General features: G+C 37.3%; 2 protein-coding genes across 4 annotated transcripts; one reads left to right on the top strand and one right to left on the bottom strand.

Annotated features, from left to right (window-relative positions):
* Window positions 1-1,649: 1,649 nt before the first annotated feature.
* On the bottom strand, window positions 1,650-9,817 carry trim105 (tripartite motif containing 105). Of its 3 annotated transcripts, none has more exons than XM_087799403.1 (7): window positions 9,224-9,817; window positions 8,521-8,834; window positions 6,893-6,988; window positions 4,342-4,575; window positions 4,250-4,263; window positions 4,057-4,172; window positions 1,650-2,615 (listed from the first exon to the last, which is right to left on the bottom strand). In XM_087799403.1, exons 1-7 carry the CDS (start codon window positions 9,366-9,368, stop codon window positions 2,053-2,055), a joined length of 1,482 nt encoding a protein of 493 aa, XP_087655529.1. In that variant the 5' UTR covers window positions 9,369-9,817; the 3' UTR covers window positions 1,650-2,052. The 3 variants fall into 3 exon arrangements, with proteins under 3 accessions (XP_087655529.1, XP_087655531.1, XP_087655532.1); XM_087799405.1 differs by having other exon boundaries at window positions 9,168-9,261; XM_087799406.1 differs by lacking the exon at window positions 9,224-9,817 and adding an exon at window positions 9,008-9,103.
* Window positions 9,818-16,840: 7,023 nt separating this feature from the next.
* On the top strand, window positions 16,841-23,159 carry npy7r (neuropeptide Y receptor Y7). The gene is made up of 2 exons (XM_087799096.1): window positions 16,841-16,925; window positions 22,036-23,159. The coding sequence occupies exon 2, from the start codon at window positions 22,050-22,052 to the stop codon at window positions 23,157-23,159; it is 1,110 nt and encodes a 369-aa protein (XP_087655222.1). The 5' UTR covers window positions 16,841-16,925; window positions 22,036-22,049.
* Window positions 23,160-24,393: the final 1,234 nt, after the last annotated feature.

The following is a 24,393-nucleotide window of genomic DNA, read 5'->3' as shown; positions in this document are numbered from 1 at the left end:
AGAGTTTTTTTATTTTTTTTGGCACACTTACACAGAAAACCACTCGCACCGCTGGAGTCATCTGTTAATCCCAGTTGGATTTTTTGGAGTCATCTTTTGGACTGGACTCAGCATGACACAGTGTACGTCCTTGTTGGACACTAATGATACACAACATCAGGGGCTGAATTACATCCTATGCAGGCACAGGGCTGACCTAAGAAGAACCTTTACTCCCCGTTTGGCACCGGCTCACATTTTTAAACTCCTGAGATGGAACATTTGGCTCCATGAAACTGATTCATGATGAGACAGAGTTCAGCAAGTTTTTTACACAACAAGCAGCACAAGGATGGCTATAGATTTGGCGAATATTTACAAAAACATATATGGCTCACAACTTAAATTTTAAAGAGACAGTTACAGTTCATATAGTCAACTCTAAATGACTCTTAATTTTGGATTCAAAATGAAAACAAAAAAAGAGTAATGGTGTGGAATAGGAATAAACTCCAATTTGTGGTGGTGAAAAGACAGTTTAGCCAAGAGGCAAAGCTCTCGTAATACCAGTTGAAATTCGTCAATAGCTTCTCTTTCCCATTAAACGGAGTAGGTTGAGGTGTTACTCAGCTGACATGGGAATGCCTCGGGGTCCCCCAGTAAGAGCTGGACGGTGTAGCGGGGGAGAGAAAAGTTTAGGCTTCACTTTTGAAGCTTCTTCCTCCACAAAACTAGATAATAAGCGATAATAGAGTGGGGAAAAAACCTCAGATAAGACTTCATGGATCTGTTTAACAATAATTAGATGAGATTAAACATGACACGTTTTTATAAAGCTATAGTTCTTCAAAAGACCGCATAGTTTATGTCTAAAAAATATATTTATTTCACAATTTATCTTTCTGTATACATTTACATTATACACAGTGGGTTTTTTTTTTTACTTCTTTTAAACAAAGTACTGAAACATTAAACAACAAAAGTAATGTTAATATTTAAAATGAAATAACCGTGACAGGGAATAACAATAAAGGATACAAATAACAATAATTAAAAACATTTTAATTATGAATTATAATTGTAGATTAAATTTGAATCTATATTTACCAGAAATGATCACAAAAATCGGCCTAACATGTCTGAATGCCAATTTAAATGTACGTTTATTTACCGAGCATTCAATCAATTTTCCTACAGAGATGAGGCTTTTTTTCTCAAAATTTTCCCTTAGCTGCATATTGTACATGTGTAAATACATCTGTTGGGATGTTTATAAAAATGCAAAACTGGGATTAAGAGTTCCCTCAAGAGTGCAAAACATGACTCCCATTTCACCACCACATTACTGTGCCACACTTCAATCAGCAGAGGTCGTCCTGCCTCGATGTTCCCTCGGCAGCGCTGCTGCCGCCGTCATTGTGTTTACCCGACCTTTGACCTGGCGGGAGGAAACAGGACGCCTGCAACCGCGGTGTGTTCGGGAAGATAACGCCTCGGTTGCCTCTTCCAGTCCAGATGCGCTCGCCCGGGCCCGTCACTCCCGCGGAACCATCAAGTGCACACACTCCCGTGTCTTTGATGAGGCTTAATAACATCCTTGATTTTTGTCAAGTGAGGTCGTGTAAACGTTCAATGACACAGCTGCGGCAGAAGAATGAAAGTCCGCCGGCAACAATGTTCGAAAACACTTTAATTGATGGCATTACATCAGCACTTTTTTTTTTTTGTAGTGTTTGATCAATTTTTGATTTTTACAAAGAACAAAAACAAGCCGTCAGTTTTTATATGGATTCATCAGAGTGAAATAAATGTAGTTTTCATCTCATCTTGCATTACAAAGTGTCATAAAAGTGTCAAATTAATTAATATAAAAAAATAAATGATGACTTAAAGTCAAAAAACTACATCAAGATGAAAGTAGCTTAAGTGCACTTACTAAGCGTCAATGAAAAAGAACATTCTACAAGTTTAATTAACGTTTTCTGTCGTTTCTGGCTAAATATAAGCATCGAAAGGTGCATATTTGTGTACAAGCCGTTGTCCATCTTCCCTCCTCTCTCGTCGTGATAACAGTCAGACGGACAGAGTGGCAGGACGAAAGTGGAGCAGCGTGATGGGCTGAGGCTTCTCCCCGTTGGCGCTGATGCACGGACTGAAGAAGGGAAAGACTTTCTCTCTCGGACCGTTGGTGAAACAGTAGAGCAGGCTCATGTTGTCGGCGTTATAGAAGGACACCCGGCGTCTGTCGAAATCCAGCAGAACCCCGATCCTTTTCGGGGAGGAGGCGGCGAGCTGCAGCCGGGTCCAGGGCTGCGTCCCCGCCGAGAACTCGTTTTGGTTCCTCAACCTCAGGGTCCAGTAGCCGGCTTCGGGGCTCAGCGTCGTCCGGGTTTTTCTCTCGACGGACTCCGAGGCCACGCCGACGTCCCACTTGTGCTTCCGACCCACTTCCACCTCCCAGTAGTGCCGGCCGGACTGGAACCCTTGAGCGGCCAGAACGTTGACGCACTGGCTGAAGCGCTTGCCGTCGTCCTTGTGAAAGATCGTCTCCTCGCAGTCCACCGCCAGTTTCTTATCTTTCGAGATGAAAATATTGGGATGAGCCGTGTCAGCGTCGAATGTTAGGGGAGCTGGACCTGAAAAAAGTGGAACAATAACAAGCATTTAAATTCTGATTTGTATTTTCTTTGGCTTTTTACGTCACAATTCCCTTGGCAAGTCAGCTCCCATCAATTCATTTTCCTATGTTATAATATACAAGTGACAGTGTATCTTTTGTAATTAATTTGATTTTTTTGTTACAGTATTTTGATTGTAAATTAGATCACAGTGTATAATACATACTATTCTTATTTATTTTTATTCTTTTTCCACATTTCAAAGAAAAGCAACGCAAATGACGAAAAAATAATACAATTAAATTGAAACAAAGGGAATCCAAAAGTAATGCTATATAAAATACACTTAACTTTTAATAACATAAACCTGGTAACCTTGGTAATAATAAAAAAATAATAATTTTATACACATAACATTTGAATACAAACCTTTGTAAAATCACTTTCAATTTTCTTTCAATTTAAATTAAGGGATCAGACATTTTCACAAATAAAAGGAGGTAAAAAAGAGAAGAGAAAATAGTCCTTAAGCAAGAACTTTAACAAGTTAAATTGATCTTATCATGAAAATAAAAATGCTGAAAATATTGGTTTCATTGTTCAAACTCCCCCACCCTCCACTCTTCTGTATAAACTTGATTAATTGAAGTTCAAGCTTAAGCACTGTCTAATCAAGAACCTCTTATAATTTTCTGGGCATCTCTAAATGCAATTTCAACACTAAGTACATTCAAAAAACATAATTTTAATCAAACCCGTAAATCAAAGAAAATGAGTAAAAAAAAATAGTAATATAATTTTTAAAAAGGAACAAGTAAAGCATATTTTTGTGATCCTGGCTGGTGAAGAATCTTGGATTTCTCTTTGGACACACTTAAAAAGGGTAGATGAGGCTTCATGAAACACCTGAGGATGTTTCATAATAAAGTTGTGATTTTTATTCCGCTCACTACTATTATAACCTTTGTTTCCAAACCACTAACTCAATTGAAAAGTGATGGGTTTATGACGCTTCATTAAAACAGCTGTGCAGTGATGACGCTGTATCATGATACAGTGTCTTTTATTTTGAAAGAGCAAGAGACTCTTAGTTTGAAAATAAAGCCATCGAATTAGTTGGTTATAACCAAATGTTACAAAGCAGAGAGTTACATCTAGTGTATCATGATACAATTGTTTCATGAAGCATCGTCAAGCCATCACTACAGTTTACATCATTTTAACTACTTGACAACTAAAAAGCGCCCCCTACTGAGCTCTGAAAATGATGACACTAATGAGAATGCTTAAAGATGGAGGTTAAAAAAAAAAGGTGGAGATGATGAATCCTAAAATACTCTTGTAGGCATTATCTGGATTCAAACAAACCTTACATTATTTACATCCCTGTAAAAAAAATGTTTCTTGTTTCACCTGAAATTAAATAGTAACAAATGACGAAACTTCACTCTGTGGATACCTGGCTTCAAGGACTTGAACATCTTCCTCCATGTGATGTACTGTATTGGAGCGGTATACTTGATGTTGAGGGAATTCGGGTCAAACTCTGCAGGATCCACCACCTGTGTCCACTTTCTGTAGATAAAACTTTACATTAGTTTCACCATGTCTTTGTCACTCTTTTTATTTACTTTTGCAAAAGAGACTCTTACCTCAGCTGTGGGAGCTGAAAAGAGAAGAATAAAAATGAAACATGATTTAATTTGTGCTTTCAGTGTTTAACACTTGGAATTTGTTGTTTAACCTCAACCAGAGCTGAGGTCTGAGCAGCGGTGCGGGTCTGTTCCAGGTCTGCAATGTTCTCCTCCAGCTCCGCGACGGCGCTCTGGATCGCCTCGGTGTGGAGGCGGATCTTCTCCAGCTCGTCCTCCTGTTCGAGCCGGAGCTGCTCCAGCATCCTCGACTCCTCGTCCTGCAGCATCTGATGAAGAGCTTGGAATTCCCCGGAGATGTGAGCCTGCAGGTCTTCAGCCACCGTCTGTGAAGTGAACAACATTTGAAACCTCAGCCCGTGTCCATGTTATTTGGTCCTTCACATGTCATCCTCAATTGTTCCATTATTTAATAGTGAATTCATTATAGATACGTAATGAGATACAGTATGTCAGATAATTTCAATGAAATACACTAAACATATTGAAACACATGGAAGTACATCAGTGCCATCAGAATATTGAATGGTTGAAATTAAACATTTCAAATATTGAAACTTTGACATATTTCACCGATTCATTTATTTTATTGTTTTTTGTTGTTTAATTTAATTTAATTTTTTTTAATAATACAGTATTTTTTTCATGTTAAATCATATTTATAATTAAAGGTAGAATGTGTTTCAATGGGGTAATTATTTTATAATCATTTGTATATTCAAAGATTTTATTTTGTTCATGTTTTGTTGAAAATGAAAATATTTCCACTAATATACTATTTAATAGCATTTAAATATTTGTTTAAAAGAGTACACAAACTATTTAAATATTGAATTTAAAAATGAATTTCTTTGAATTATTGGAAGTCTAAAAACTAAATAATGCATTGAATTATTTAATTCAACATTTCAGTATAGAAATGTTTTTTGTTTTTTTTGTTCATACTTTAAAAAGCCAGAGAATTTCAATAAAACACATCTTAACATTTGTTAAATTCCAACATTCAAAATTCCGATGGCACTGATATACGTACTGTACTTCAATGCTCTATGGTACCTGGTTATATAATGTCAATATGTAACAGTGCGGAGCAGGCTATACATTGCTACAGGTTATGCAATCCTGATAAAAACAGTCACAAAGTACTTGACTTTTTTATTATGTTGCCAACCCTGGAAACAAGTCAGCTGCTCCGACAAATCCCTGTCCAATTTCAAATGGAATGTCAGTAAGCCAAGATAAAAACATCACATCACAATAACCTAAAAGGGAATTTGAAATTCTTCTTTATTTAGTTTAACAATATCAATCCAAAAACACATCATATGAAACACTTATCATACGTTCCTGGACTCAAAACTGTTAATTCCCCTCCACAGGAATATTTTCAGCTCAATAAAGCCTTGTGGCAGAACTCATCTAAATGTGTGCAGGTTTAAAGGTCAGCATAGTAAATCCAACTAGATAATACAAATAAGTCCACAAGATGTTCAAATGTCTGCTTAAGCTTAAGGGTAGAAGAGCAATTTGTTAAATAGGAATCCATTTTTACTTCTATTCATCCGTCTCTACACATGGGACATTAATCATTTCATTCTATTACGATGGTACTCAAATAATACTTTTTTTAAATAAAAGGTAAACTATGCTTGCATCAGGATGTGCAAAAATTTGTGATGCTGGTTATTTACATGAATTTAATCTCAGTATTTCTTCATATGTAACCAACTTCTTGATGTAATAACGTTCCTGCTTAAAATTTCAGATGACACTTTTGTTGGCTGGTTTGACACCCAAGGCTTTGTAAATGATAAGAGGGACACTAATCTTTAAACCAAACCATGATGACTCACTCACATCTTTATAGTTTAAGTCTTTCTCTCCAAGATGCAGTAAGTCTCTCATCATCACCATATTTTGAACTTATTACTTTATGAAGTTCTACCTCGTCTGAAATCTTGGCAAACAAGGTTACGAGAGCGAAGTCCATTATGATGCAATAATAGCTTTACTCCTCCTCCAGCCAGTGGTGATCATGCCCTGCTTTGTTTATACAACGAGTCTCCTGGAAGAGGTGACGTCTGGGATTGATGACACGCAGTGACGCACACACACCGGTGCTTGACCAATCACAGCAGTGTGGGCGTGGTTACGATAAACAAGATTTAATCTTCAGAGAAACAAAGTGTTTTTAGTGGGCGGGGCTTAAGTATAAACGTAAATATTTAAATTGACAAGTTCAAGTTTTGTACAAACGGACACATACGGATTAGTACAATAGAGTCCAACATCTATTTAAGAGACCCTTAAATCAACACATTAGTTTCCCTTTAACTTAATTTTAGGGTTGATTTGCTCTCTCTTTGAAGCTACAATTGTTTAGAAAACGATGTGTTTTTCCAAGTACTTGTCCGACCCTTGTTGCATACTAATACCTAAAAGAACCACTAGACAAATACCGAGTGTTTACACAGTGACACGTTTCCTGGTGATCATCTCTGAACTTTGACACCCTGATCCTCCATCTGTCTCGCGTACTCCTGACATGACACCGTTGTATCAGCAAACAAGCGGCGAGCGTCAACAACGGCAGAACGACAAGAGCCTTATCTTTTAAGTGCCTGCTTCTCAAGCACACTTTACCTTTATGGCTTCCATCTTGTCTTTGTTTCGCCGAATCGTGTTGCTGAAATCCTGTTTTCTCAGCAGATGATTTTTTAAGTCTTCTCTCAGTTGTTTCTGCACGATAAGAGTCACAATAAACAACAAAGAGCCTCCAGTCGAAATCAGGAGATAAAAGAGAATCCTTTTTATTTTCTTTCTCTGAAGTGTTTCTGAAGAGACATGGAGTCTCTAAGAAACCACAGATGTCTAGTTTCGTTTATACAAGAATGTTTAGTTATTTGTGTGTTTGTGCAAATCTTTTCTTTATGTTTAATAATGCAGCATCGTGACGGATAATCATTCGATTTTTTTCCCTCACGTGGTGAGAATCTGAAGTCAGTTTGTAAATTATAAAGAAAATGTTATGCTAATGTCCATTTCAATGAAGTGTTTATTTAATTAAATTGGATTCATCTATTTTAATTCAATTCGTATTATTGCAGTTTTATATTCTGTTAATCCACAACAACAAATTCCTGTGTTGTGTTTACAACGGTTTACACGGTTTTCTAATTCTGAATGATTTGTTGTTAAAAACGTTCTAAACTGTCCCTAAAGTCAAGAATTTTAACCAACATATATTTTGGAAATTTTGTATATTTCGGGTTTTGGTATATTAAAAATAAATCTTGTTTACATTACACATTAGTTTCTACTTTCTTTTACACTACGTTCTATATTCTGAGAAACTTGATCCATGTTTAACACGTGCTAAAAGAACTTAAAAGTCAATCTTAAAACTCTGTGATGAGCAATTCAATTTCCCCGGGGGCCACATTATATACAGTGACTTTTGTGAGGGCCCATCAAGAAATACAGTAAATAAAGGAGGAAAGAGCCTAAATATAATAGGGACAAAAGTAATAATAAAGTTACAAATAGAATTCAAGCTAAGAATTACTTAACTGTACTTTGTCAAACTTGTTTTTTAAACCAACGTAACACCCATTTTTAAAAACCATTTCTTTATATTCACAAAATATTTAAAGTCATAAAGTCATATTTAGAAAGTAACTAGTAATAAATATAGTAACACTTTAGGTTAAGTTAGGTTAGGTTAGGTATAACTTTATTGAAATTGTTTTTTGCCAATTAGCCAAAGAAATACAGAGATTTTTCATAAAAAATAAATAAAAATAAAGAGAAAGAACAAGATGATACAATCTAAGTCTAAAGATAAAGATAAAGAACATAGATCGAATGGGGAACACAAATTAACTATTAATACAATAGTTATTCACTGGTGTATTAACAGAAAATTAACTATATTCTACCCTTAATAGCATGAACAGAAGGAGTCCACTCCAAAACAAAACTTAATTACTGATAATTAACAGGAAATAAATAGAATAGAATAGAATAGAAAAGCTTTATTCATCCCCAGAGGGGAAACACACTTTCACAACAGCGCAGTTTAAAAAATAAGAAGTAAATAAAGATTAACTTTGGTGAAAACGTCTCTCTATTTACCCATTACTAGGTGAATCAATATTATAATTGACTTTAATTACCAGCATTGTAAACACAGCACAAGAACGTGGTTGTGTTTCCATGTAATAACTTGTGAATCATTTTAAAAGTGACAAGTAGTTTTTGCATTTTCCTACCTCAAGATTTTTGATGTACGTTTCCGACGTGGTGGTCCTGATCTTCTCCACCATGGCCGTCACGATGTAGTTGGTGTGGAACTGCCTGGTGGTGAAGACCATGCGACACTGCGGACACGTGGCCGGCCCCTGGGTGTCGGTCCTCCAGTACCTGGAGATGCAGGACTTGCAAAAGTGGTGCATGCAGGCCAGCATGACGGGCTCCAGGAAAAGGTCGCAGCAAATGACACAGGTCAGATCTTCTTTCAGGCTGCCCATGTTGGGACTGGAGGTCGTGGCGACGTCGACACAGGCCATGGCGAGTGGAATCGAAGCTGTGGAAGTGAAAAACAAAATGTCTTGAGGGTTGATAAAAATAACAAAAACAAAGATTTACTGTTGAAAGACACGTGTCACATAAAGTTATCAAAGAGTCTAGCTCTTTGGTTACCAAGACAACTAGACATTAAAAACAGTGACCACTGGTTACTTTAATCCAGATTCTTACTTTAAACTCGATGGTTTGTTTTCTGACGAAGCAAAAGCAGCTCGAGACACGATGTAAACATCCGGATTTGACAGAAACGAAACAAGATAAACGTAAGAAACACGTGCCTCGACAGTCAAACAACACGACGTACATTCGATTAAGAAAACAAAATACTTACAAAAAAAAGGCTATTTGAAGCTGATAACCATTTAAAATCGTTATTTCGATCAGTACCTTTTTTTTTCAGGGTCTTGTTTGGGACTGAAGGAACACGGCAAACTGCGCCTGCGCACAACTGAATACGGAAGTCTGATTGGCTCTTTTTAGTATCCAATCGGAGCGCTGTATTACCCAGGGCGCTGTCAACGATTAACAGCATGTATAAAGAAAAACTTTTCTTTTCTTATTTTCCTGAGATGATTAAATTATTTAATTCAGAAGAAAAGAAAATCAGGAATTCTTATCGACAGTATAGAAGAATGAAATACAATATAACAGAAACAAAGAAATAGAATAATAAAACAAAGCAACAAGGCAGCCATTTTATATAAGTACAGGTGTGGGCAATTACATTTACTCGGGGGGCACATTTTATACTGTGATTTTTGTGAGGCAACGTCTCAAAATAAGAGAGGAGCCAAAAGAAAAATGTTTAGAAAATTAAGAAAGTGAGAAAAAAATAAGGCATGCGTTTGTCTCGGTGTTGTCTTGACCTTTTAAGCATATATTCTATTGAGTATTGTTTTGATTGTAAAAGCGCTCTACAAATATAAATTACTTAACTACTTCTATAAAAAAATCTATATAAAATCAACATATAATGCCATTAAATATTTATAAAGCTTTCTTTATAAATAAATAATTTAAAAAAGGGATGAAATGAAGTAAAACGCTGTTTTTCTTTTAAAGAGTAGCTCAATATTTACTCTTAATACTAAACTAATAATTATTTTGAGGAGAAATACATTCCACAATACAAGTTAAATGAAAAAGGTCTTAAAGAACTTGACAACGTTGGATTCAGAATAAATAAAAAATATGAAAGTCAAGCTAATAGAAATGACTGTTAACTGTCATAAGGAAACCTTTATTACCTATGTTTAACGTTAGTGACAATACAGAATACAAATAATTGAATTAACATAAAAGTGATGAATAAATCATGTATAAGAGACATTACACTAACTGTAGTGGTATATGAAATAAAAAAGGCGTTTTATTTTCTAAAAACAAACCGATTTTCAAACAATATCAATCTAGACACATCACAACAATTATTAGGTCAAATTTTCTTAAGAAAATAAACCTGTGAAAATAAGTAAAACATAAACTCTATAATTGCACCACAGTTTGCTGTTCAGATTATTATATTTTTCATTTAATATTTATTATAATTTTACATAACACTTGTATGTACTATTGACTTAAATAATATATATTTTTTGCATTCATTTATTTATTTATTCTTTATCTTTATCTTCAGACTTAGATTGTGTCATCTTGTTCTTTCTCTTTATGTTCTTGTTCTCATTTTATTTTGATTTATTTTTTATGAAAGATTGCTGTATTTTCTGTGGCTATTGGAAAAAAAACAATTTCCCGAAAGAGACCTCCTGAGGGATCAATAAAGTTTTACCTTACCTTACCTTATTTTCTGCATTCTATTTTATAATATAAACATAACATGTTTTAACAATACTGGCGATGAACTTTGTCTGATTTCTGACCTGATCTTGTTGCAGAAAAGACTAGGCCATGATATTGCTGATTCAGCGTTATGCTAATCTGCATTTTACAGGCACTCGTGCTATTTCGTTTTTATTGTTTTTATTGTTTTTAAGGTTGGTCCGTAAATATATTGCCGACATTAAAAAACTGCCGACAATGCAAAAAAAATACTGACTAACTATGACTATCAAAGGGCACATCAGCCCTGATGAACCTCATGGGTGGAATAAATACAACACAGTATTTAGTAACCAGATGGGAATTATTTGTGCTTAAAACAATATCTGACACTCTGAATTACATTATTCTCTCTATAACACTATTTTAAAAAGTACTCGGCTCACGCCGCAGACAAACATGGACGCCTTTTAGAGACAGTAGCTCTGAGAAACACAATAACAGAGTAAGAAGTGGAAGATCCTCTGGTTTATGGAAAGTGATAAGGAAGAACAAGATCACAAATTAGTAAAAGGGGAGAGCGACAACAAATTTGGAGAGAAAGAGAGGGAGAATTAGTGGATTTGGACACGTAGGAAAAAGATACGGGCGACATATCGGAATAAAAAAAAGGAAAATGATGGATCAGTATATGAAGGAATCTGAGTGTGTCACAATTTTGCCTACTCAAAGTTCAGTGTATATATATCCATCCATTTGTTACCGCTTATTTCCCCTATGGGGTTTGCAGAGGGCTGGAGCCTATCCCAGTTTCTATAGGCAAGAGGTAGAGGAACACCCTGGACAGGAAGCCAGTCTGTTACAGGACACACAAAGACACACAACCATTCAAACACACGTATCCATATTGACTATTTCCCCAAGTTCCCAATCAACATCCGTATGATTTTGAAGCGTGGGAGGAAAGCGGAGTTCCTGGAGTAAACACACACAACAGGGGGAGGACATACAAACTCCATGCAGAAAGGTCACAAGTCGCCTCCCTCCAGAACTGGCAACCTCCTTGCTGTGTAAATATAATAACAATATAAATATTGATAATAGTTTCATGTTGTTTATTATCTCCCCAGCAGCAACCAATTGTTTTGCATTTACAAGAGTTAAAATTAACTTTTGACTAAAACATTAAATCAATAAATAAAGGTTTATGTATTCGTTCCCAGCTTGCATATTCATAATTCATCTGCGTGTCTCATCAAACTATAAGACCTTGTTTTGGAGGCCGGACGTGACCTGTGAGCACCGAAGCGAACCATTTGTGGAAAGCAATAAACTCTACACAGAAGAAAAAAAAAAAGAAACATCAAGATTGTCTCTCGGTGCGATTTCATCTGCCTTTGCTCTCAGACCTCCCTGTGACGCATCGGTTTATTTTTATCAGATGAAAACACACGCAAATTAATATATCATTTACATGTCTGCGTGAAGGTCTTCGGGTTTAAAACCGCCTTTATATGGTAAATATTGAGGGATGCTTACAATTAATGTACACAGCATTCTTACTTTGTTGACTTTGCCCGGGTCATTTTCATCAGAAGTACTCTCAGAGCCGGCATGATAACATATAGTCCGATGTAATTGGATCATATATTGGAATCGATGTTTACTCAGTCACTTATTAATACAGTGATGACCAGGTGGAGCAGCTGCTGACTAGATTCTGTGGAACAGTTTGTTGCGTTTATGGTTGATGTAAAACATATTAATGAGTCCATATTGCAGGAGTTGGATCTGGCCAAATGTTTACTTTAACGTGTGTTTAATTTTAAATGTATGGTTTTTGAGTTAAAAAAAACTGAACAGCAGGAGTGAAAAAAAAGTCAAATATGTTGCATTTACGCTTCGATTTTTAGTCGAAAAAAGTCTTACATTGAGGAATCTAGAATACTAAGAAGGACCAATAATAAACTGGAGTCTCTCAATAAGCTTCACGTCCAGTTCGAAAGGATAATATTGACCAATTTAGTCTTTTAATGATTTATAACCACAAGTGACGCGGGTGTAATGAGCCTGACATTTACAGTTTGTGTTGCTCTGAAATGAAAATCAATCAAAAGTCCCTAGTAATGAATTTGGCAGACGACTCTCACAGAGAGAAATTGGGAATAAATTGACATATTTAATTCTGTTAGAAAGTAATGACTGTCCAATGATATGGAAAACGGTGTGAAGATGGTTTGTGACATTTCAATCTATGTTGGCTTTACATATGTTTTTGATCATCGAGTCGATACAGTTGGAAGTGTGAGATGGATATACAAGCAGCAGATATTTATGCAGCAAAAACACAAAACGGTATAAACGACAGGATCTCATGAACAGTTTCATTCAGTAGTCAAATAAATTGCTTTTCATATACTGTATATGTTGAATTCACTCATCTTTTCCCAGGATTTCAGGCTCAATTACCACATGTCATATGGGGAGACTGAGACGTGGAAAGAGCCGTCCCTCCCACATCCGAATACATGCAGGAGAAATATATTCACAACCGACAGGAAGTACAATCACAGCGATGTTTTTTGTGTGTGTGCAGAGCGAGCTGCGCGACAGAAGGACGCCTGTGATCTTGTCATCGGATTATCGGAACCAGCTTTCAGAAGAGCTGAAAGGAAGCTGTGATCAGAGGAGGAACCTTTGACCAAACGGGTCTTTTCATGATGGCTAATTAAGATGATTGTTATGAAACACTTTTTTCCTACTATATTTCAGCGTTTCTAAACCAGTCAGCACAATTATAGTTAAAACTGGACTACGATTTGCTGTAGGGGTGGGGAAAAAAAGGGCTGTTTTCCAGCTGAGAAAGAGACTGGTACAGATGGAGGCTGGAGATGGTTCTGGTAATTGTAGAGAACAACTGTAGCAGCCTGATCAATGAGGCTAATCTCAGGGCTAAAGTCGATAAGTGCTCCAATAACTGCACCTGGCAATTGATCGTTTTTAAGAGTTCAAAGGATATTTTCTGTGGTTGTAGTTCACCTTGACTGAGTACAATTAGTGGTATCCCCGGATTTATACCCGGCAACCTTGTTCGCAGACAATTTCAACTGACTTGCTTGTTGTTTTAGTCACCACAAGGTTTAAACACTCGGTATTGTCACACACAATCACACAAAAAGAAATAAACCTTTTGTTTGTTATCTATTCATAAAATGACCATCAGACTATTTCAGGCTAATATTGTGGTCATTTTTCAATCAATACAGTTCACTACAGATTATTTCATTGTATTTTTCATCTGCTTTCTTTCCGTTTGTCAATTTTTCAGTGTTTGAAAGACCTTTTTTTTTTTTATTTCAGCACAGTAAATCAACATTTAATTCAATTTTGGGCTTACTATTCATTCATAGGCTTGAAGGGTTTGATCCTCATCGGTGAAGGAAAGAATGGTCCGATATCTAAGTAGAGGAAATTAATTCCTTCTAATTATTTCCCCTCCCCTCTTTTTTGTATGTGAGGCCTTGAGGTGATAAATAAAGATAAATAAAATCTTAATGAGTTTACCCCGGTTAAAATTCACCACAGCAATATTAAAAATTAATGTTTATTATTTATTTATTTATTTATTCAGTTTTCTTTGATGAAGATCGTGAGTTTCGGGTTCATTTTCTATTCATTGATTACACTTTAATGTTCTCTCGTTCACTGAGTTTTAAGCTCTAAACATGTGAAGATGGTGTGATATGAACGTTCAGGATTCCGGTATGTTATGAGGATCTATATTGACGCCCTTGTTTATACGATTTGCTTCATTTAACTTGAACATCGACAGGGAGTTTGCTGATGTATATCACAGTTCACGGGTGTTGAACGACAACTTACAGCTGAGGGACTTCCAGACATATGCATTCCCACAACCTTCTGCCCTGAAAGTCTCTGTTTATATGAAATATATCTCGGCGGGTTGTTTATAACATCATAAAAAAAATAACTCTAAATGGTTTAATATTAAACCATTTACTGTGTTTCATCAGTTCAGTTGTTAAAATCCAATTATAGACCATGTGAGGTTTGATTGAAATTCACATGACTGTACAAAGAATGACATTATATCTCATTTTATAGGCAACTGTTGCAGCTTGAGGCAGCCTTTCTGTATGGAGTTTGTTTGATCCATCTGTTGTTCTCTGGTTTCCTCCAACAGTCCAATATGGTATGAGTGGTATGAGTGGCCTCGCTAAGTAATCGGCGAAAATAACAAATGTTTCAATGTTATTTTAAAGTACTTCTGTTTATTTATGACTAGTCTGCTCCATCCACCTTAGAGAATCACTCTAGGAGTAACACATGTCAACCCTGTTGACCACTCCTGTGTGTCTGGTGTGTTTTAAATATAGAATAAGATATGATTGATAGTTTTTCTACGACAACAGAACTACAACTTGTCTGTGGATCAGACATGTGCACCAGGAGTCCTGGTCTCCTGTACGTGGTTCACTGCTCTTCTGCCTTTTGCTATTTTCACCGGCACAAGTGGGACCTCAACAAGAGAAATGTGTTTGACATCGTTTCAAACAGCATAATATTCCATGTCTGTGTGACTTGAGTGTGGATAGTGCAGAGAGCATGAGGGAAAAGGAGGGAAATTGAATTAGGTTATTGAAAAGCATCTTGTCTACGACCATATATGAGGTTTTGATTTGTAATGCTATTGATTCGAAGATACTCAAAAGTGTGTGTGTAATTCTGGGATCGGATTAAGCTCTCTCTTAACCTATAAAAGCTGGGAATAGAAAGTATTAAAATGTAAATAACTGTATGGTAATTTCCTAAGTGACTTCAGTTTGTGTTGGTCTGTTAAAGTGCAACTAATGTAAAACCCAACTCATCTGACTCACTTACATGTTCCAAGATGCAGTAAGTACCTCATGATGATGTATTGAAGTTATTACTTTATAAAGTTCTCACCTGTCGAAAATCTCAGCGAACGAGAGGTTATGAGTGCGGAGTCCATTATGATATAATAATGGCTTCACTCATCCTCCAGGCAGCTGTAATTACACCTCACTTTGTTTATACAACGAATCCCTTGGAGGTGGAGACTTCTCGGATTGATGCAGCGTGGTGACAAACCTTGATGCTTGACCAATCAAGTGTGTGTAGTTAAAGTGCTTAAGCACATTTACTAATGTAAATATATCAGTGAAAAGAGAGTTTTGTAAAAACAGACACACTGATGATACAATAAAGTCCAACATCTGTTTAAGAGACACTTGAATCAACACTTTAGTTGCCCTTTAATCTTAACCTTACCACCATGTAACACATAGGGGTGTTTTCTATAACTAACAATTAAATATCAATTCTGTACTTTAACTAAGCTAGTCCATAAACTTAACTGAGTAAGCTTTAGAATTATGATAATACCTTTATTCTTTTCCAATTATACTGCATTGTATTTTTATCAATTCTGAAGAATGTAAACATAATTCTGTATTCAGATAACAAACTTTTCTTCCCTTTTTTTCGCATCAACTTGAGTGATTATTTTACAGAAATAGTTACAATTTTCTAAATTTTCTAAAAACACGATGATCTTGGCTTGTGTCATGGGTCCTCAACCTAAATATATATATTTTTAACCAAGGACCGGTTTAATGTCCCGTCATCTCACCATAATGCTGAATCAGCAGGAACTCTAAACTGTTTTTTTCTGCAACAAGATGATCTATATAAAGATGATCTGATATAAAGAGTTTGCTTTGAATCCTTTTCACAGGTTTATTTTCAGACACTAATAATTTAAAGAACGGAATCCGTGTGAATTAAATATTTCTTTCTGTGCGGCTTTTAACACATGCCTCACTGACCAGTACCAGCTCCTGGACCAGGGATTAGAAACCACTGCGCAAGATGAAAAATTAAAGACACCGATTTCAAAGAATAACTCTTATTATTATTTATTTTTTTTAAGTTTGATGACATAACATCAAATACAAAGTTAAAACTATCAAAATTCAAGTCACTAGAATTGACGTTAAAGATAAATAAACACAAAAAACTAAGGGAAAAAATAAAATATATTTTGTGCTTCTTAGAGTCCCTAAATTGAAATGGCATTAAAAGTTGGAGATGAGTCCCATATAAGACCGAATCCGTCCTCCTGACCCTGATCCATGTTGACTTCAGAACCTGCTCAGTCGAGCCACAAGATGCGCACCGGTGCTCCGGCTTGGGAGGAGCCACAGCTTCTCGCTCTTGTTTCACGCCTGTCTTGCATTAAAAACCAGGAGATATAAGAGGAAATAAGGTAGGTTTTTTAAATCCTATTTTCCCGTCTTTACGTGTGATTTATATTTAATTTAGATCTCCCTGTTTGAAGCGCGGTTAAAGCGTAAAGCTTTCGCTCTTGTGTCTGACACAACTATTAGCGAATCGGACTAGATGTCAATAAAACTGTTGCATATATTTAAATATTATATCTTCAGCTGTTTATATTGAAAAAGAAAATGTTTGGATCTCCTGCCATCGAATCCACTATTCCGCGTGTTTGACGAATGGAGAGGAATTACGCACGAACGGCGTCTGGCGACTCTAGCCTGTCCATGGACGCGGCAGAAATTGGGATTAAAAAAGGAAAAAAAAATAACAACTATTTGTTTTCATATTTTAGTTTGACGGGGCGAAGAATCGTGCACGGTTTGGTACACATGCGTGCACGTTTGTGCAGCCAGTGTCTGGCCATGCATCTTTATGAGTTCATTGCCATCATCGTAAAACCAGCAAATTGAGACTGATTTTATTGAGGACTTTTTTTTTTTTTCTTCTATTTCAAGGTGCAATGTGTCGTTGTTTCCTCGTTGCTGGGCACTAATGGGGTTTCTATATTTGTATGTGTGGTCCATGCTATGAAACAGATCAATTTCCATCTTTTCAATCACCAGGAACAACCCATTTATATTGTGTAAGACAAGATATCAGATCTGCCAAACCCGAGGACCTTTGGCCAAACCTGGCCAGTTAAGTCATTGTATGTGGCACAAAATTAAAAGTAGATTCATTTTGATGTTGACATCGTGACCTACAAAAAAAAAGATGGTCAGTGAATATGCTACGATAAGTAAGTTAGGATGGACGTAACGACAGTAATAACTGAGGTTGGTGGATGAAATTGCAATTAGACTTATGGTAAAGTCAGTCCCTGACCAAAAGTGCCAAACAATTTACGCCCTTTTGTGTTTTTGACCGCACTTACATATATAATCTAAAAAAACAATACTATATCAAGTATAAATCAATTAAAGCAGCAATATGTAAGAGTTAAACTATAATCTTTGGCTCCCTCTGTGTCAGTATAGTGTAACTACAGTGGACTCAGAATCATCGAATACTTCATTTGATCATGAAAGAATACAAAGAGTATCGTTGAGACGGTTTTATCTCCCCCGAAACTTTTAGCTGTGACCCACTGTTTCCAATTTGGTGGTCATGTGATGCTTACTGTCTCTCAAAGTGACATAGGGAAGAGCATCGTTTAAAAAAATAGATAGAAATCTCGACTGAGTCATAACTGTTCCAAAATTAAATATATCATAATGACTGCAGCCAGCATCCTATCAAATTTTGTTGGACCTGCTTGAGACCTTGTCTCCGGCAAGCATTTGAGTGATGTCATCCACTGATGTTACTGAAAGAAACACTCTCTTTGTAAAACTCACAGGGTTGAATCATGATTATTATGTACAGCATTGTCTCTATGTATTTAAAATGATGTAGCATAGTATAATGTTCATCAAAAATGTATCTTTATCTTTTTTTTTTCATATTACATTCATTTATCTCGCCCAACATTATATACGCTCAATCAAGAGTAAATAGTGCTTCTTACTCTCCTGCACAATACATCCCTGATTGGACTATGACCAGATTTAATGTTGCAGAATATTCTGTTCTCCTACAACCACTGCAGGAAAAAAATAAATATATATATATATATAAATATTGTATGATGCACATACTGTTGTGTCTGTAATAGGGAACCCCCCAGTTCAAGCTACTGTGCAAGGATTTCATTAATCCCTGTTCTAAAGACATAAAAGAAATAACATCCGATTTTTGGTCGATAAAATATAAGCACTGAAATGAAGTTTAGCTTTAATTTGATATGAATATTCCGCACTTGAAGTGAGAGCGAGGAGGAGTAGAAGGAAAGAAAAAGTAATGAAAGTCAGTCGAAGCAGACGAATGAGTGGGAGGCAAGAGGAAGAGTAAAGTTACAGGAGGGTTAGGGGTGTGAAGAGTTTAAGTGAAGAAGGAAATGAAAGGCAGGGTTGGGAATATTGCAGATTCAGAAGTAGGAATTGGGATGTGAAGCTGTGTAACTAGGGTGGTTGATCACGTGGAGGGGGGTCACAACATGCCCAGGGGAAAAATATGCAACTAATGAGTTAGAACATCAGATTTTTTGTGGAAAACGAGCATTTGTGTATCACCATGTTGCCCATTCACACTTGTCCTCTGGAGCTCTTTTTATGAGCTCCGTCATGGATCACAGCGTTAGCTGGGAGCACTCGAAGTTTGGCCGCATCTGCAAAAATGTGAGAAAAAAAAAGTTTTTATAGTCACAAACAGACAGAAATGTGTCCCCAACACTGTGCAGTGCTTCTCTGTAATTTTCCACTTCAAATTTCCCTCTGGGACAATCTCAAACAAATCATCATGGTGCTTCGTTGGATTGAGAAATAAATCGAGCGCAAAGCAAGTTCAAATTACACATTTGTGTGCAAGTAGAAAATTGACAGGTCATAATCAGAAAGAAGAAACTTGACAAATTAAGAGTCAGTTTTCTACAAAGAAAAAAGAAAACCTGACGCCTTTGTATTCAGTAGTGCCCTCTGCTGCTGGAGTGAAAATCAATAGAAATGTTTTAAGAAAAATGTTCGTAGGTGAAGACGCACTTATGTGACAGCATTATATATGTGACGCACGTAGGAGCTGCAGTCTTTAAGACGGGCATTGTGTCTTTGTGATGTTCAAGAACGTACTTTATTTCTCTCATGACGTGTGAATCTACTGTTGTATATCTTTCAGGACAAAACGTACTAACCTTGCAACTCATAATCAGTTGTTATTCTGATGAATTTTGGTTCAGCTGCTACAATATCAACACATCTTCCTTCCTCATATATACATATAACTGAAGTGAATACAAAGTCATTACTTATCTTAAACCATGAAGGCAAAAGTGACCATTTGAATAAGGTACCCTCTGACTCTGAAGGTTGTCTTCGACTTGCTCAACATAAACATTTCGTTCCTGTTGATCCTCACAAACTTCCGAAAAAAATTCCATTTACCAGTTGCTCCGAGGATTTGTCACACGCACACCCTCTGTTATCCTGTTCCCTGGTTTCATCAAGAGAGACGTCGGCCTAATATTGGACTGACAGTTCATACCCTTTACAGCCGCCAAAAAATATGACGCAGCAACCGTTTAATTACAATGCACCGATATTCATTCTGCCTCCTTTTGTGCTGCCGAGGGGAAAGATGTGATGAAAGAAAAGTGTTTCTAATGAACATTTCCTATTTGACTTCCCCGGTGTCTAATTAACTACACAATAAAAATGTCATTCTGCCTCAACTTCTTTCTATTAGCTTTGGAAAGTGTTTGTTATGGCGAACTATAACTAATCTTTCCTAAGATAAGAGAGTTCAATTAAGTTTTTAAAAGATAAATATTTTCTCCAAACATTCAACTTTTCGGTCAAACTTTTTATGAATATGTTGTATACATTTTAAATACATTCATGAGACGTGATATATTTACAAAGGTTGTAGAGATGAGGCTATGGTTTAAAGTCATGTATGACAACTTATGACAAGGTTTATAAGAGGTGAACAAAAAGGTGGAATACATTCTGAAAATATGTTTTTTTTTATTAATTATAAAACATCATGAATTCTGGTTTCCATAAAGCATTAAGTCCCCCACTTATAACACTTTATAAAGTGAATATAAACATGAATATAAAAGTCCTAACTCCCTCACAACTCTTACAAATGCACGATTTTCTCTTATGGTCATTTTTTCATCTTATTTTGCCCTGCAGTCTGTGTTCGCTGGTCATTATAATGGAAGTGTAGCTGAAAAGTCTTATTATTTTCGATAAAATCCACAGTAGTTAGGGAATAAGAAAAAAATCTATGGTTCGTTTCGGTGTTGGTTGGAAGACAAAATTGTCGCACAGACTTTTTTTCCTTTTTTAAAATGTATCAATTGTGCGACCTGATTACAAAAATCTTGCTCTGTTTCTTACTCATGAATAGCTCTGAAAGTAAGAACCAGATTTTAAAAAATGGATCCTGAAAGAAACTGGCAGCCAGAGTTTTAAGGTTCAGGGAAATGTGAGTTCTTCTACTAGAGCGGCTCAGAATTGTCGCTGCAAAGTTTTGTATTAACCGCAGGTGAGACAGATCCTTCTTGTTTAGACACCATAATACTGTTACAATAGTCTAAACAAGGAGACACAAACGCATGGATTATAAGATCCAAATTGTCTTGTGACATCATTTTCAGAAAAGATGTTTCTCAGTTGAAGGAACAGTTAACTTATTAAGTCCAATTATTTTTAGTGGAATTCACAACAACAAGCTGCTTGGAGGGGGGCTGCACGATATGACTGCTTTTCTACTAACTGTCGTCGTTAAATAGATTTTAGTGGTGTTTGGAAGATTCTCTAGGATTTATGAAAGATAAGTAAGAACTACCATGTCTGTGAAGAAAAAAAAATTGACTGAATAGAGCAAAGGAATTGCTGATTCATCCATCCACTCATCCATCCATCCATCCATCCATCCATCCATCCATCCATCCATCCATCCATCCATCCATCCATCCATCCATCCATCCATCCATCCATCCATCCATCCATCCACTCACTCACTCACTCACTCACTCACTCACTCACTCACTCACTCACTCACTCACTCACTCACTCACTCACTCACTCACTCACTCACTCACTCACTCACTCACTCACTCACTCACTCACTCACTCACTCACTCACTCACTCACTCACTCACTCACTCACTCACTCACTCACTCACTCACTCACTCACTCACTCACTCACTCACCCACCCACTCACTCACTCACTCACTCACTCACTCACTCACTCACTCACTCACTCACTCACTCACTCACTCACTCACTCACTCACTCACTCACTCACTCACTCACTCACTCACTCACTCACTCACTCACTCACTCACTCACTCACTCACTCACTCACCCACCCACTCACTCACTCACTCACTCACCAACCCATCCATCCATCCATCCATCCATCCATCACAGTTCCTGTTGTTGTGTGTACTCGATGATTTATAACGACATTTATTTCCTTCTACATTTCCAGCTCAAAGCGATACAATGAGCCCTCCAGACATGTCCAACAGCACCGGCGATGGAGATGCTTCCGACCCAGAGAGGTGGATCCTCTTCAACGACAGCCTGCACCTTCACGGCTTCCACACGGACATCACCAAACACATCGGCGTACAGATCACTCTGATCACCGCCTATTCCCTCATCATCCTCCTCGGCCTGACGGGAAACTCCCTGGTCATCTACATGATCGTGCGCTACCGGAACATGAGGACGGTCACCAACTTCTTCATCGCCAACCTGGCTCTGGCGGACCTCCTGGTGGACACGCTCTGCCTGCCCTTCACCCTGATCTACACCCTGCTGGACGAGTGGAAGTTCGGCGCGGTGCTTTGCCACATGGTGCCGTTCTCCCAGGCCCTGAGCGTGCACGTGTCCATCCTGACTCTGACCGTCATCGCCCTGGAACGATACCGCCTCATCGTCTTCCACCTGGGCCACCGTCTCACCTGGCACTCCAGCTTCCTCATCATGGCGCTGACGTGGACCCTGTCCGCCGTTCTGGCGGCTCCGCTGGCGATCTTCAGAGAGTACCGCCACGAACAGATCCCGTCCATCAACCTGGATATTTCCGTCTGCTCGGAGAGGTGGCCTCACGGGACGGGCAGGGATGGAGTCATCTACAGCCTGTCCATGCTTCTCCTGCAGTACATCATCCCTCTGGCCGTGATCAGCTACGCCTACGTTTGCATCTTCGTCAAACTCAAGAATCACATCAGCCCGTCGAACCGCAACGACAACATCACCCGTCGCAAGAAGACCACCAAGATGTTGGTCCTGATGGTGGTGGTCTTCGCTTTCTGCTGGCTGCCCTTCCACGTCTTCCAGCTGGCGAGCGACCTGGACCTGGTGCTCAGATTCAAGGAGTACAAACTGATCTACACGGTGTTTCACATCGTAGCCATGTGCTCCACCTTCACAAACCCGCTCCTCTACGGATGGATGAATAAAAACTACAGGAACGGCTTCCTGATGGTGTTCCGTTGCGAGGATAAACCGGACGCCTTTCATCCCGAGGGTTCGTTTCGGACTCGATCCTTTCGAGGCATGACTCTGAACGGACGCCACAGTAGACATGCACCGACTGCCGTGTGAGATTTACGACGCTTTCGAAGACTGAGAATATTCTTTTTGTGTTTGACTTGTACAAAAATGTATGGAATAACAAGATACATGTTTGAAAGAACAAAGCTTAGGTGATATTTATTTCAAAAGGAAACCCTGAAAAACTGTTTTATGATGATGTTTTGTTTATTACTTTAATGGAATACACCTTTTTTTGTATTGGTATTAATTTCCCCCGAAAGTTATTCTTCCCTGAGGTTTGATGTCATACATCTGTTTTCCATTCTTAAATCAAACTTGGATATTTTTTCTACTAAAGAGGTTGGATTAATACATATAATTATACTGTATTTTTGTTTGAACTTTATTTATTTTTTGTTTCATGATTGACAATAAGGATATACTAAAAACTGTTAAAATATTTTTTTATATAATTTAAAAATTCATTTTTATTTTATTTTATTGACAATATTGTTAAGTTTGTAAGGGTTAAAAGACTTAAAGGGCAACTAATGTGTTGATTTAAGTGTTTGTACAAAACTCCAATATTTATATTGGAAATGTGCTTAAGTCCCGCCTTCTTAAAAACGCTTCCTTTTTCTGGAGATGAAATCTTGTTTACCATAACAACACCCACTCTGCTGTGATTGGTCAAGCATCACTTGTTGTGTTTGTCACCGCATGTCATTAATCCCGGAAGTCTTCACCTCCAAGGGACTCGTTGTATAAACAAAGCGGGGTGTGATTACAGCTGGCTTCAGGAGGAGTGAAGGTCATAATGGACTCTTGTAACCCCTCATTCGCCATGATATCAGATGGCGGAGAACTTTATAAATAATAACTTCAAAACAGGGTCATGATGAGGGACTTACTGTATCTTGTAGAGGAAGACTTTAACATTTGAAACATGGGAGTGAGTCAGGAGAGTTGGGTTTTCATGTTTGTTGCCCTTTAAAGAAATCGACATCTTTCCTAGCAGCTGTATCAGGAGCATTAATGTTCGCCGGGTGGAGCCATATCATCGTTGCAAGAGGAAAGTTCACAAATAAAACGTACTTACTTACTGAAACATAATAAATAATCATGTTTACATTAAAAGAAAATGTCAATTCTCCCCATTCATTCTCCATTGTTTGAGGGTCTTCTGTCAACCTTTTTGGTTATGCATTTTTACTGGCTTCCTGTATGATTTTAATCAAATATTGATCACTTGGATTTATGTTAGTCATTGCATTACCTCAATAAATCAAGTCACAGAGGATGG

The sequence above is a fragment of the Callionymus lyra genome, chromosome 9 (genome assembly GCF_982586985.1).
Source record: "Callionymus lyra chromosome 9, fCalLyr1.hap1.1, whole genome shotgun sequence".
In the NCBI taxonomy this organism is placed as follows: domain Eukaryota; kingdom Metazoa; phylum Chordata; class Actinopteri; order Syngnathiformes; family Callionymidae; genus Callionymus; species Callionymus lyra.
This window is presented reverse-complemented; position numbering and strand designations above follow the sequence as displayed.

What these genes read in the sequence shown, in the direction of transcription:
- trim105 (XM_087799403.1), bottom strand. Translation starts at nt 9,368, where the DNA reads ATGCTGTTAATCGTTGACAGCGCCCTGGGTAATACAGCGCTCCGATTG. An exon ending in CGTACATCAAAAATCTTGAG is followed by an intron (nt 6,989 to 8,520) that starts GTAGGAAAATGC and finishes CTTATCGTGCAG; the next exon opens with AAACAACTGAGAGAAGACTT. An exon ending in ACAAGATGGAAGCCATAAAG is followed by an intron (nt 4,576 to 6,892) that starts GTAAAGTGTGCT and finishes TTCACTTCACAG; the next exon opens with ACGGTGGCTGAAGACCTGCA.
- npy7r (XM_087799096.1), top strand. Translation starts at nt 22,050, where the DNA reads ATGAGCCCTCCAGACATGTCCAACAGCACCGGCGATGGAGATGCTTCC.